Source organism: Bison bison, unplaced genomic scaffold (assembly GCF_000754665.1).
Source record: "Bison bison bison isolate TAMUID 2011002044 unplaced genomic scaffold, Bison_UMD1.0 scf7180017864324, whole genome shotgun sequence".
NCBI classification, from domain to species: domain Eukaryota; kingdom Metazoa; phylum Chordata; class Mammalia; order Artiodactyla; family Bovidae; genus Bison; species Bison bison.
Window position 1 is genome coordinate 11,481,372 of NW_011494896.1, and position 12,734 is coordinate 11,494,105.

General features: G+C 39.5%; 1 protein-coding gene across 8 annotated transcripts in view; it reads left to right on the forward strand.

Annotated features, from left to right (window-relative positions):
• The window catches only part of PAK1 (p21 protein (Cdc42/Rac)-activated kinase 1), a 165,946-nt gene that overhangs the window by 120,693 nt on the left and 32,519 nt on the right, over positions 1–12,734 (forward strand). For all 8 annotated transcript variants that reach the window (XR_826420.1, XM_010853246.1, XM_010853245.1 and 5 more), the window contains 2 exons: positions 1,184–1,358; positions 3,674–3,737. Coding sequence is in view for 7 of the 8 variants with exons in the window: in XM_010853246.1 (XP_010851548.1) it covers positions 1,184–1,358; positions 3,674–3,737 (239 nt within the window). In the remaining variant the exon portion in view is untranslated. The remainder of the gene's footprint in view (positions 1–1,183; positions 1,359–3,673; positions 3,738–12,734) is intronic.

Here is a 12,734-nt window from a genome sequence, read left to right on the forward strand (position 1 = left end):
CTATTTGTCCTTTCTGCCTAGTTAGGACTTTCTCCAAGACTTCCTTCACAGAAATAGTGGATGGGGCATTTTGTACAGCAAGGCAAAGAACAGATTCTCAGTAAATGCTTATTAAGTATTATTATTATTATTATTATTGAACAGGCAGTATAATAATATTAGCTGAAATTTGAAAGCTTAATGTCTCCTGAGTGTGATGCTACTTATTTCACACATTAATTAGTTTATTTATGGTTTATTAGCAACTCTGTGGAGAAGGCAACGGCACCCTACTCCAGTACTTTTGCCTGGAAAATCCCATGGACAGATGAGCCTGGTGGGCTGCAGTCCATGGGGTCGCAAAGAGTCAGACACGACTGAGCAACTTCACTTTCACTTTTCACTTTCATGCATTGGAGAAGGAAATGGCAACCTACTCCAGTGTTCTTGCCTGGAGAATCCCACAGACAGGGGAGCCTGGTGGGCTGCCGTCTATGCGGTCGCATAGAGTCGGATATGACTGAAGCGACTTAGCAGTAGCAGCAGCAGCAGCAACTCTATAAGATAAGTATCACTAACATCACTATTTTACAGACAAGGAAACTAAAGCATAGAAAAGTTAAGTAGTCTGCCCAAAGTCATACAATTGGTAAGAATAAGATTTGGAATTAAGTCTGGCAGGTTCCAGAGTCTGTAATCTAAATAACTCTATCCCATGGCCTCTTAAAGAAGAACAATTGCAGTTTTTTCTCTGTGAGCGTTCAGGATTTAAAAAGGGAGTAACTCAAATGAAGGTAATGTTCAGTGTTGTATTAGCAGTGAAAAGTACTGTAGGAACACAGGATATTCATTTCAGCTTGGGAAAGAACAGAATTTTATAGAAGGGGATTCCCATCTAATGATAGGATGTCCTTTAAACCCTTTATAGTGAGAGTTGTGTAGCTTATATTGATTATTTTAAGTGCTCAGACTCTCACTAACCCTTGTTGTAAAAAGTGAGAGAAAGGAAGATCATTCCATTCTCACAGCCTGGGCGTAGAGGAAGAGTATCATAGGATTCTTCATTAGCAACTCAATGGAGAAGGCAATGGCACCTCAAAGGTATAGAAGAGATGAGTTTACTGAGATTTGTTCTTCTTTGGATGTTCTAACACATAAATCTAAGAGAGGCTGGCCTCACCAAATGTTTGCACCAACAATGCAGGTATACACACGGTCTGTGATTGAACCACTTCCTATTACTCCAACTCGGGATGTGGCTACATCTCCCATTTCACCTACTGAGAATAATACCACTCCACCTGATGCTCTGACTCGGAATACTGAGAAGCAGAAGAAGAAGCCTAAGATGTCTGATGAGGAGATCTTGGAGAAATTACGTAAGCACTTTGTAGGTTTTTTAATTTCCCTCTGGTATGTGACTGGTTGAGCACAAGAGAATTCTATTGCTATAAAGATCTAGGTTCTGTGCTAGGTGTATGTCAGTGGCGGCTGTGCTTTATATCTTGCCAGACTGTGCCTCTTCTCACCCGTCCCTACACCCACCTCCTCTGTCTCACCAGCCCTGATTAGATGCTATGTTAGGATGGGAATATGATGAGAGAGTATGTGAAGAGCCCACTTCAAAGGCTGGGAATCACTTACCACAGGCATGGCTTATGGAGATGACAAATAGCTTTTACTTACAATATAATCTGAAAGGTTGTGTTGAGAAAGACTGAGGTCTTGTGTAAACCTGGTGAGGAAGAGTGCTATGTTGGTTATTGGTGTTTCTGTTGGCAGAAGACAGATCTGCCATTTGGTTGTAGAAAAAGAAGGAAGGGAAACTAACATTTTGTGAGCCTGTAATATGTACCAAATGAACGTTTATTCCTCATTTTAGCCCTGTGAAGACAGACATTATAATCCTTATTTTTTGCAGTTAAGTTATTTGAGGCTAGGAATGCTAAATGCTCTGCAAAAATTCATGCAGCCAAAAAGTGACAGATCTGGGATTAGCATGCAGCTTGTGCTCCTGTAATCAGAGCATGCTATTTCTTGCAGTCAGGTGGGAACTCGCATTTTGCTTTTTAGTGATGAGAATTGTTAGGGCAGCTTGTTTCTCTTTTTCAGTAATCTGCAGGAGAATTCATATGAGAAGAAAGGAATGGGTTGGCCTGTAGGCTTGAAAAAGCCATCTGAGAAGGCTTTTGATTTATTCTTTGAACTTATGTACTTCTAAAGAGGATTTGATGTGACTGATCTGGTGAAGTCTGCCCACTGGCATTGCTTTCTAAAGCTGAGGTTTCTGGTTCCTTAGCTTAGTGGCTTTTGATTTCATCCTGATAATTCTTATTTGACTTTTAAAAAAAATTTTCACTCTTTCCAAAGTTGCCCTTGCCCAGTGTTAGTTGCTCAGTCATGTCCAACTTTTTGCAATCCCATGGACTGTAGCCCAGCAGGCTCTTCTGTCCATGAAATTCTCCAGGGAAGAGTATGGAGTGAGTAGCCATTCCCTTCTCCATGGGATCTTCCTGCCCCCAGGATGGGACCTGAGTCTTCTGCATTGCAGGTAGATTTCTTTACTGTCTGAGCCACGAGGGAAACCTCGCCCTTACCCAGAGCCCTTCTATGAAGTGATGAAATAAGAAAAGCCACTTACCTTGGCATCTATTTACTCCTATATGTATTCTTTTTCTCTGAATCAGATTTTTTTTTAGAAACAGTAATACTTAGAACATAGGATTATGCAAAAACAGATTGGCCTGAGAGTTAAGGACCCTTGGGTTGAAGCCCTAGCACAGTCATTAACTTGGGTCTTGGGCAATTTTCTACTGTTCCCTGGTCCTCCTTTTTCTCATCTTTTAAATAGGAATGTTAGTCCCTGTCTCATTTGTAAATCAAATGAGATAATGTGTTTGAAAAGTATCAAATCCTAGTAATTGATATTATTGGAAAGCGCTTTGGAGTGGAAGACCAAACCTGAACTCCTAATCTTAACTCTGACACCACTTTGCTGTGTGACCTTGTGGGGAAGTATCTTCCCTTTGGTGGGGCTCAGTTTTACCATCTTCAGAAGACTTTTTTTTTTTTTTTGAAGCTGTGAACTTCCTCATACCTCTGTGTTTTTGCACTTAAAATACTTTTTTTGTAACCCATTCTTGACTTTCTCTCCCTGGAAAATTCCTCCTAACCCTGTAAAAATTAGTTCAGGTTCATTTCCCTTCTGAGGCCTTCCTGGTCTATATTTTTGCTTCTTTTTGTATCACAGCAATTACTATATGTTCATGGAACTTTATACATGGTGTCTGTTTCCTGTATGAGATTACAGCTTCTTGAGAGCAGAGACTGTCTTAACTGGGTCTCATCTGTTGGGTCCATTAACTGGGTCTTCATTTGTTGCACTCAACCTAGGGCTTAGTGCATAATAAGTGAGCATATTAAAATTAGAAAATGTTTATTGAATTGATGAATTTAAAAATGAATGAATAACTTTTAGGAGATTAGAAATGGATTAGGGTACTATTAATAAAAGTGGTAAGGAGGTGAAACTTTTGGTTGAAACTTAAGAGGGAAAGCTAAGCACCTTAGTGTGGTTTTAGGGTATTGCAGATAGTTCTTTAATCTTTGCTGGCTCAGAGTTGGGGGAACATGGGGCTTATTTTGTATTGTTGATCTGGGAAAAACTGATTTGTGTTCTCTGTTTCTTTCAAAGGCAGCATAGTGAGTGTGGGTGATCCTAAGAAGAAATACACACGGTTTGAGAAGATTGGACAAGGGTTAGTAGGCACCTTTTGTTTCCCTAGAAAAATGACTTAAAATCATATGTGCTGATATATATGATTTTGCTTTTGTTTTGCCTCTTATAAACCTTTTTCTTCATTCTCCACCTCACCCCTCACCCATCTGAGGGTGTTTTATTAGGCTGATCTCAGGCTTCCAGAATTATGTTTTAATATGTGAGATGTGCCATTAGCTGACATTGTTGCTAAAAATATCCCTGCACTGAGAGTGCGAAAACCATTTATTTTCTTAGCACAAAAACCTTCTTCCCAAATTATAGCTCTGCTTTTCCATATTAACCTTGTTTACCTGGTGCTGAGACTTACTAGCACTAATATGAAATGAAAGACAGAACTCACAGACTCTTCTGCTAGTATATGGGACCTGTTTTTCTAGTGGATGACAGAAATCATATCTCTTACTCTCTGGTTTCTTTTCTGCATCTTATATTCTGACCTCAGTGTACGATTCAGCAAATCTTAGCTGAATCTCTGTTAGATACTGTGCCATGAGTACAGCTATGAATCGGACCATATCTGCTTTCAGAGAGACCCTCATATCTACAGAAGGAGATAGGTAGACAAACAAAAAATTATAATATACTGTGATAAGTCTTAAAAGTGTTTTTGAGCAAGAGAAGCCAGATATAAAAGAGCAAATACTGTGTGATTTTTTTATATGAAGTTAAAGAACAGGCAGAACTAATACATGCTAATGTAAATCAGAATAATGGTTGTGTCTGGGAGGATTAGGAAGTAGCATGAGGGAACTTTGAGGGGTTGATGGTGAACATGTAGGTGTGTACATATTGAAAAATCATCAAGTTGTACACTTAAGATTTGTGCAGATTAATTTAGGTAAGTTATGACTTTATATAAAAGAGAAAAAGAATGAAATTTCTATAGAGATACCCAATTAGCTAAAATTAAAAAGAAACTGAAAAAAGTATCTGGCTTGTAGAAAGCTCTCAGTGTTACATGAATGAAAGCATTGTTGTTAATGAAGTCATTGAAGTTTTCTGTTTTTTTCTTTCTTTTTAAATTTTTGATGCGTCAGAGCATCAAAAATTGTGGCACCATAGTTGTGGCACATGGGATCTTCCTTGCAGCATGTGGGATTTTTAGGTGCGGAATGGTGGCTTCTCTCTAGTTGTGTTGTGCAGTCTCCAGAGTGTGTGGGCTCTGTAGTTGTGGTGCATGGGCTTCGTAGTTTTCAGTACATGGGCTCTCTAGTTGAGGCATATGGGCTTAGTTACCCTGAGACATGTGGGATCTCAATTCCCCAGCCAGGGATCTAACCCGAATCCCCTGCATTGGAGGGTGGATTCTTAACCACTGGAATGCGAGTTTCTTTCTTATATATCTATAAACTTCTGAAATAAGATAACGTAATGCATAGTATACTGATGTTGTATTTGTACAGTGTTCTATAGCTTACAACTGTTATTTGCATCTATTGTTCAATTTAATCCTCAAAGTAGCCCTGGACTTGAGTGGATCTCCTTTTTCCCTGGTCCAGTGCTTCTACTATTAGACATGCGTTTGTGAGTCTGACCTAGTATAACGTAGTTAACACATTGAGAAGACATTATTTTCCTTGCCTCTGAGTAATCTGGGATGGTATTTTCTTTAGCTAATTACATTGAGATACTAAGAATGTAGAAGAAAGGTACACAGACAAGTGTGGATAAGTCAGGTCCTATCTCTGAACATCAGTTTCTTCATTTAAGGGAGAGGGATTGTGGATTCAGGGTCTTTTACGTCCCAACCTGTTGATTATATATTTTATATATATGCATATGCAGATGTATATGGCCCCAAAACAGGCACTATCTGCAAAAGATTTGTCCTTGCTTATTTGACAGGTATGTTAGTGCTAAGAGAGGATTGCAAGACTTATTAAGCACCTATGCTGATGTTTCCACATTCCATTTCCCTGGTGGTCCAATTGTTAACACTTTGCCTTCCAAGGAGGGGTGCAGGTTCGATACTGCACCCCTGGTTGCAGTTGGGGAGCTAAGATCTCACATTCCTCAGGGCCAAAAACCAAAACAAAACAGAAACAATATTGTAACAAATTCAATAAAGACTTTAAAGATAGCCCACCTAAAAAAATCTTAGAAGAAACAAGATGGCAGAGTAGGTGAAGGTAGAGTACATCTCTCTCCATGGATATGTCAGGAATACACCTTCAGACACAGAAGTGCATGCAGAATTCCAGCTGAGAGTGGACAGAAGTGTCTGACCAGTGGAAGGAATATATAGAACCTTGCAAAACTCTGTAGGATGAAGCAACTAGGGGGAGAAACAGGAGTGTTAGTAGGACTGGACCCTCAGCCAGTGGGGAACTGAAGCAAGAGTCCAATCCCCACATCAGGGCAATTGTCTGAGCCAGAAGAGAAACATTGGAGGCTGAGAGTGAAACAGCTGATCTGTGGCAGCCTAAATGAAAGAGAATCAGACAGTCCTTGCTACAGCTATACATACCCTGGACAGGGATGCAGGTCCTCTGGAAGGCGTAGTGGCTGGGAGTTGGAGTTTAGGGATTGTGGAGCAATCCCAGGGCTGCTGTTGACTACAGAGAGACAAATGGAGGGGATGTGAGGGAGGAGATAGTGGTGGGAAATGCTGGTGGAGGAAAGCCAGGCAGCCGTGGAAGCAAGATGATAGTGCTGAGTCACACACAGAGGGGTGGAGCCATCACCATAACTTCTCTCTCTACACATGCCAACATGAGCTGCTGGACAATAGAAAGCCTGGCCCATCAAATGCCTGACACACTGAGCTACAGAGTAGGACCCCACCCAGGGTGCCCTTTTAAGTGCCTGACGTGCTGGTCTACAGAATAGGACCCCAGCCAGGGGGGCCCCTCTATGTGCCTGATGCGCTGAACAACAGGGTAGGACCCCAGGCAAGGGAACCTTCTAAGTGCCTGAATGGGAGGAGCTACAGAGAAAGACTGGCCAAACAGGCCTTCTGATAGCCAGCTATAAGAGGCTCGAAAAAAGACTCTGATAGGGCCATAACTCCTGCTGCAGAGGCAGTCCGTGTCCCTGCACACTTGGCACCGCCAGGGTCCCCTCAAGCCAAGCAACTGCGTTACCTTCATGCTCAACTCTCAATGGGGCAGAGCTGCCACAGGCAAAAAATGTCTTGTATCTATGCTCGCAGCATCACTTCAGTAGTGTTTGACTCTTTGTGACTCTGTAATCTGTGGCCTGCCAGGCTTCTCCGTTAGGGATGGGGGTTCTACAGGCAAGAATATTGGAGCATATTGACCAATACTGGTTGCCATACCCTTCGAGAGCACTATATTTCCTGCTGCCCTAATCTCCAACTCCCCTGAGTACTTGGCGCTGCCAGAACCCCTGCAACCCAAGTAGCTCACCACCTCCACACCTGGCCCTCACAGGGGCAAACCGAAGTCCTCCAGAGCAGCCTCAGGAGCAAACCCAGTGGATGACCCACGTGCAGAGGGGGAAATAAAACCACAGTTGAAACCCAGGGGCAATGTGGCTAAGGAAGAAGACCCCAAACCTTCCCACCAGCTGTTCAAGCTGCAGATTAACTTGTCACATGGTCAACTAGTCAGACTTTTATATATTCTGTGGAATATATAAAAGGACATTGAGAGCTCCTGCAAAAGAAAATGCACTGGTTCTGATAGCTGTGGACATTAGAGGCAAGAACACACAGGAGTAGGACCAGATTAGAATCTGAGCTGCCCCCACAGCAGGTACAGAGATCAGTACAGTGTTGGAGGGAATCCTAGAGAGGTGAGGTGGACTGTGACTCCCCGTGAGAGAAAGGACTCTTGACAGCAATGATTCAAGAAAAACATTTATTATTATCTTTTGACTTGTTCTGTAGATTCTTTTGGATTTTTTTCCCTTTTTCCCCCTCTGTTGTTGTCAATTTTATTGGCACTATGAAATCTAATTAAGCTTTTGAGCTTCTTTTTTTTTCTTCCCCCTCAGTGACTTTTTTTATTGTTGTTATAAACCTCTGTCTCTACATTGGGCTTTTGCAGTTCTGTGGCGTTTTCCATTTTTTTCTTTTTTCTTTTCTCTTTATTTAATTTTAATTTTTAAAAAATATTATTTTTTCTACATTTATTCCTTTGTTTGCTTTTCCTACTGTTCTTTTCCCCTTGCAGTTAATCTTTAATGTATATAAATCTTCTTTATCAACCTCTATTTAACTTTGCGTATCGATTCTTTCCTTTCCTCTCAATATATTTGTTAGTTTTATTTTCATTGCTTTATTCCCCAATTGGCATCTTGCTTTAGTTTTGTTTTCCAGTTTGTGCTTTAGTTAGTTTTGTTCTGGTAGATGTAATTTTGGTTTCCTTTGTTTGCTGGGTTAATTTATTGTACTTTATTTTTGTTGGACTGTTTTGATTTTGCTTATGAGTATATATGTATATGTGTATATTCTGTCACTTTTTTTTTTATCCTTAAATTTTTATTGGAATATAGGTGGTTTACAGTGTTGTAATTACAGTGTTCTGCTGTACAGCACAGTGAATCAGTTATACATATATTCACTTTTTAAATTTTTATTTATTTATTTTTTATTTTATTTTATTTATTTATTTTTTATTCTTGTTTTTAAATTGAAGGATAATTGCTTTGCAGAATTTTGTGGTTTTCTGTCATACATCACCAAGAATCAGCCATAGGTATATCCATGTCCCCTCCCTCCAAGACCTCCTCCCATGTCCCTCCCCACCCCACCCTTCAGCCTGTCGCAGAACTCCTGTTTGAGTTTTCTGAGTCATACAGCAAATTCCCATTGGCTATCTGTTTTACACATGGTATTGTAAATTTCTATGTTACTCTCTCCATACATCTCCCCTTCTCCCTCCTCTCCTCCCACCTTGTCCATAGGTCTGTTCTCTATGTCTGTGTCTCCATTGCCACCCTGAAAATCATTCATCAGTGTCATCTCTTCGGATTCCATATATATATGTCAGTATACGATATTTATATTCTCTTTCTGACTTACTTCACTATATAATGGGCTGTAGTTTCATCCACCTCAGAACAGATTCAAATGTGTCCCTTTTTATGGCTGAGTAATATTCCATTGTATATATATATATCACAACTTCTTTGTCCATTCATCTGTTGATGGACATCTAAGTTGCTTCCATGTTCTAGCTATTGTAAATAGAGCTGCAGTGAACAATGGGGTACATGTATCTTTTTCAGTTTTGATTTCCTCAGGGTATATGCCTAGGAGTGGGATTGCTGGGTCATACAGTGGTTTTATTCCTGGCTTTTTAAGGAATCTCCATACCATATTCCATAGTGGCTGTATCAGTTTACATTCCCACCAGCAATGCAAGAGTGTTCCCTTTTCTCCATACCCTCTCCAGCATTTATTGTTTGTAGACTTTTTGATGATGGTCATTCTGACAGTCACACTTTTTATTGCTGTTATAAACCTCTGCTTCTACATTGGACTTTTGCAGTTCTGTGGAAGTTTCCTTTTTTTTTTCCTTCTGATTTTTTTTTCTTCTTTTCTCTTTTTTATAATTTTAATTTTTTAAAATCTATTATATTTTTTTTATATTTATTCCTTTGTTTGCCTTTCCTACTGTTCTTTCCCCCTTGCAGTTAATCTTTAATGTATATAAATCTTCTTCATCTATCTCTATTTAACTTTGCATATCTATTATTTCTTTTTTTCTTTCCTTTCCCCTCAACATATTTGTTATTTTTGTTTTCATTGCTTTATTCCCCACTTGGCACCTTGCTTTAGTTTTGTTTTCCAGTTTGCACTTTAGTTAATTTTGTTCTTAACTGGTAAATATAATTTTTGATTTCCTTTGTTTGCTGGGTCAATCTACTGGACTTTATTTTTGTTGGACTGTTTTGACTTTGCTCCTGGGTATATATGTATATGTGTATATTCCATTTATTTTAATTATTATTTGCCTGATTTTGTAACTGCCATTTGTCTGGGGTTTATCTTTGATTTCTCGTTTTTGGATATTTGTTTTAATCTCACTTAATGCCATAACAGACTACTTGTAGAATCTTCGTTCCTGACCAGAGATCAAGCCCTGAGCCTTTGAAGTAGGAGCACTGACTCCAAGACCCTAGACTACCAGAGAACTAACCCTAGGGAGTATCAAATAGTGAGAACTCACACAAAGGAAACCACTTGAGTACAAGACCTGGCATCACCCAACCACCAGTAGCACCCTGTGCAGGATGCCTCATCTAAACAACAAACAAAACAAAAATACAAACCCACTCATCAGTAGACAGAATTACCACCTCGGCCTTGCTGATCAGAGGAAAAACAAACAAACAAAAAACTCAGCACAAATCTCACCCTATACAAAGCTTACACAAACCACTGGACCAACCTTAGGAGGGCAGAAACCAAAAGGAAGAAAGAATTCAGCCTTGAAACCTGGGAAAAGGAGACCTCAAACACAATAAGTTAAGAAAAAAATAATGAGAAGGCAGATAAATACTACACAAATGAAGGAACAAACTAGAAACACAGAAGTCCAAGTAAATGAAGAGGAAATAGTCAAACTACCTGAAAAAGAATTCAGAATAATGATAGTAAAGATGATCAGAAACCTTGAAAACAAAATGGAGAAAATGCAAGAATCAATTGCCAAAGATCTAGAAGAATTAAAGAAAAAATATACAGAGACAAACAAAACAATTACTGAAATTAAAAATACTCTAGACTGAATCACTAGCAGAATATCTGAAGCAGAACGAATCAGTAAACTGGAAGATAACATGCTGGAAATAACTTCTGAAGAGCAGAATAAAGTAAAAAGAATGAAAAGAACTGAGGATAGTCTCAGGGATGTCTGGGACCATATCAAATCCACCAACATTCAAATTACAGGGGTCCCAAAAGAAGAAGAGAAAAAGAAAGGGTATGAGAAAATTTTTGAAGAGATTATAGTTGAAAATTTCCCCAACGTGGAAGAGGAAGTCATAGTCAACCATAGCCAATCAGTCCAAGAAGTACAGAGTCCCATACAGGATAAACTTAAGGAGAAACACACCAAGACACACACTAATCAAACTGCTGCTGCTGCTAAGTTGCTTTAGTCGTGTCCGACTCTGTGCCACCCCATAGATGGCAGCCCACCAGGCTCCCCTGTCCCTGGGCTTCTCCAGGCAAGAACACTGGAGTGGGTTGCCATTTCCTTCTCCAATGCATGAAAGTGAAAAGTGAAAGTGAAGTCACTCAGCCATGTCCGACTTTTAGCGACTCCATGGACTGCAGCCTACCAGGCTCCTCCGTCCATGAGATTTTCCAGGCAAGAGTATTGGAGTGAGGTGCCATTGCCTTCTCCAACTAATCAAACTAACAAAGACTAAACATAAAGAAAGAATATTAAAAGCAGCCAGGAGAAGCATCAAGTAACATCCAAGGGAAACCCCATATTCTTAACAGCTGATCTTTCAGCAGAAACTCTGCAGACCAGAAGGGAATGCTGCTGCTGCTGCTGCCAAGTCGCTTCAGTTGTGTCCAACTCTGTGCGACCCCATAGATGGCAGCCCACCAGGCTCCCCTGTCCTGGGATTCTCCAGGCAAGAATACTGGAGTGGGTTGCCATTTCCTTCTCCAATGCATGAAAGTGAAAAGTGAAAGTGAAGTTGCTCAGTTGTGTCGGACTCTTAGTGACCCCATAGACTGTAGCCTATCAGTCTCCTCCGTCCACGGGATTCTCCAAGCAAGAGTGCTGGAGTGGGTTTCCATTTCCTTCTCCAGAAGGGAATGGCAGAATATATTTAAAGTACTGAAAGGGAAAAATCTACAACCAAGATTGTTGTACCCAGCAAGGATCTCATTCAAAATTGATGGAGAAATAGAAAGCTTTTCAGACAAGCAGAAGTTAAGAGGATTCAGTACACCAAACCAGCTTTACAACAAATGTTAAAGGGACTTATATAGTCAAGAAATACAAGCGAAGAAAAAAGAGCTATAAAATTAACCCCATTCTATTAAGAAAATGGCAATAGGAACATATATATCAATAATTACTTTAAATGTAAATGGATTAAATGCTCCAACCAAAAGACACAGACTGGCAGAATGGATACGAAAATAAGACCCATATTTGTGCTGTCTACAAGAAACACACTTCAGAACTAAAGATACATATATACTGAGAGTGAAAGGGTGAAAAAATATATTCCATGCAAATGGGAAACAAAAGAAAGCTGGAGTAGCAATCCTCATATCAGACAAAATAGACCGTAAAATAAAGAATATTACAAGAGATAGGGAAGGACACTACATAATGATCAAGGAATCAACCTAGAGGAAAACATAACAATTGTAAATATCTACGCACCCAACATAGCAGCACCTCAATACATAAGACAAACACTAAAAGACATAAAAGGAAAAATTGACAGTAACACAATAATAGTAGGAGACTTTAACATCCCACTCACACCAATGGACATATCATCAAAACAGAAAATTAATAAGGAAACACAAATCTTAAATGATACATTAGATGAGATGGATCTCATGGATATTTTTAGGACACTCTATCCAAATGCAGAAGAATACACCTCCTTAAGTGCACATGGAACATTCTCTAGGATAGGACTGTACACAGAAAATTATAAAACACTAATGAAAGAAATAAAAGATGACATAAACAGATGGAGAGATATTCCATTCCTGGGTAGGAAGAATCAATATTGTGAAAATGACTGTACTACCAAACACAATCTACAAATTCAGTGCGATCCCTATCAAATTACCAATGGCATTTTTCACAGAACTAGAACAAAAATTTTCACAATTTATATGGAAACATGAAAGACCCTAAAAGCAGTCTTGAGAAAGAAAACTGGAGCTGGAGGAATCAACCTTCCTGACTTCAGATTATATTACAAAGCTACAGTCATCAAGACAGTATGGTACTGGTATAAAAACATAAATATAGACCAATGGAACAAGATAGAAAGCCCAGAAATAAACCCATGCACC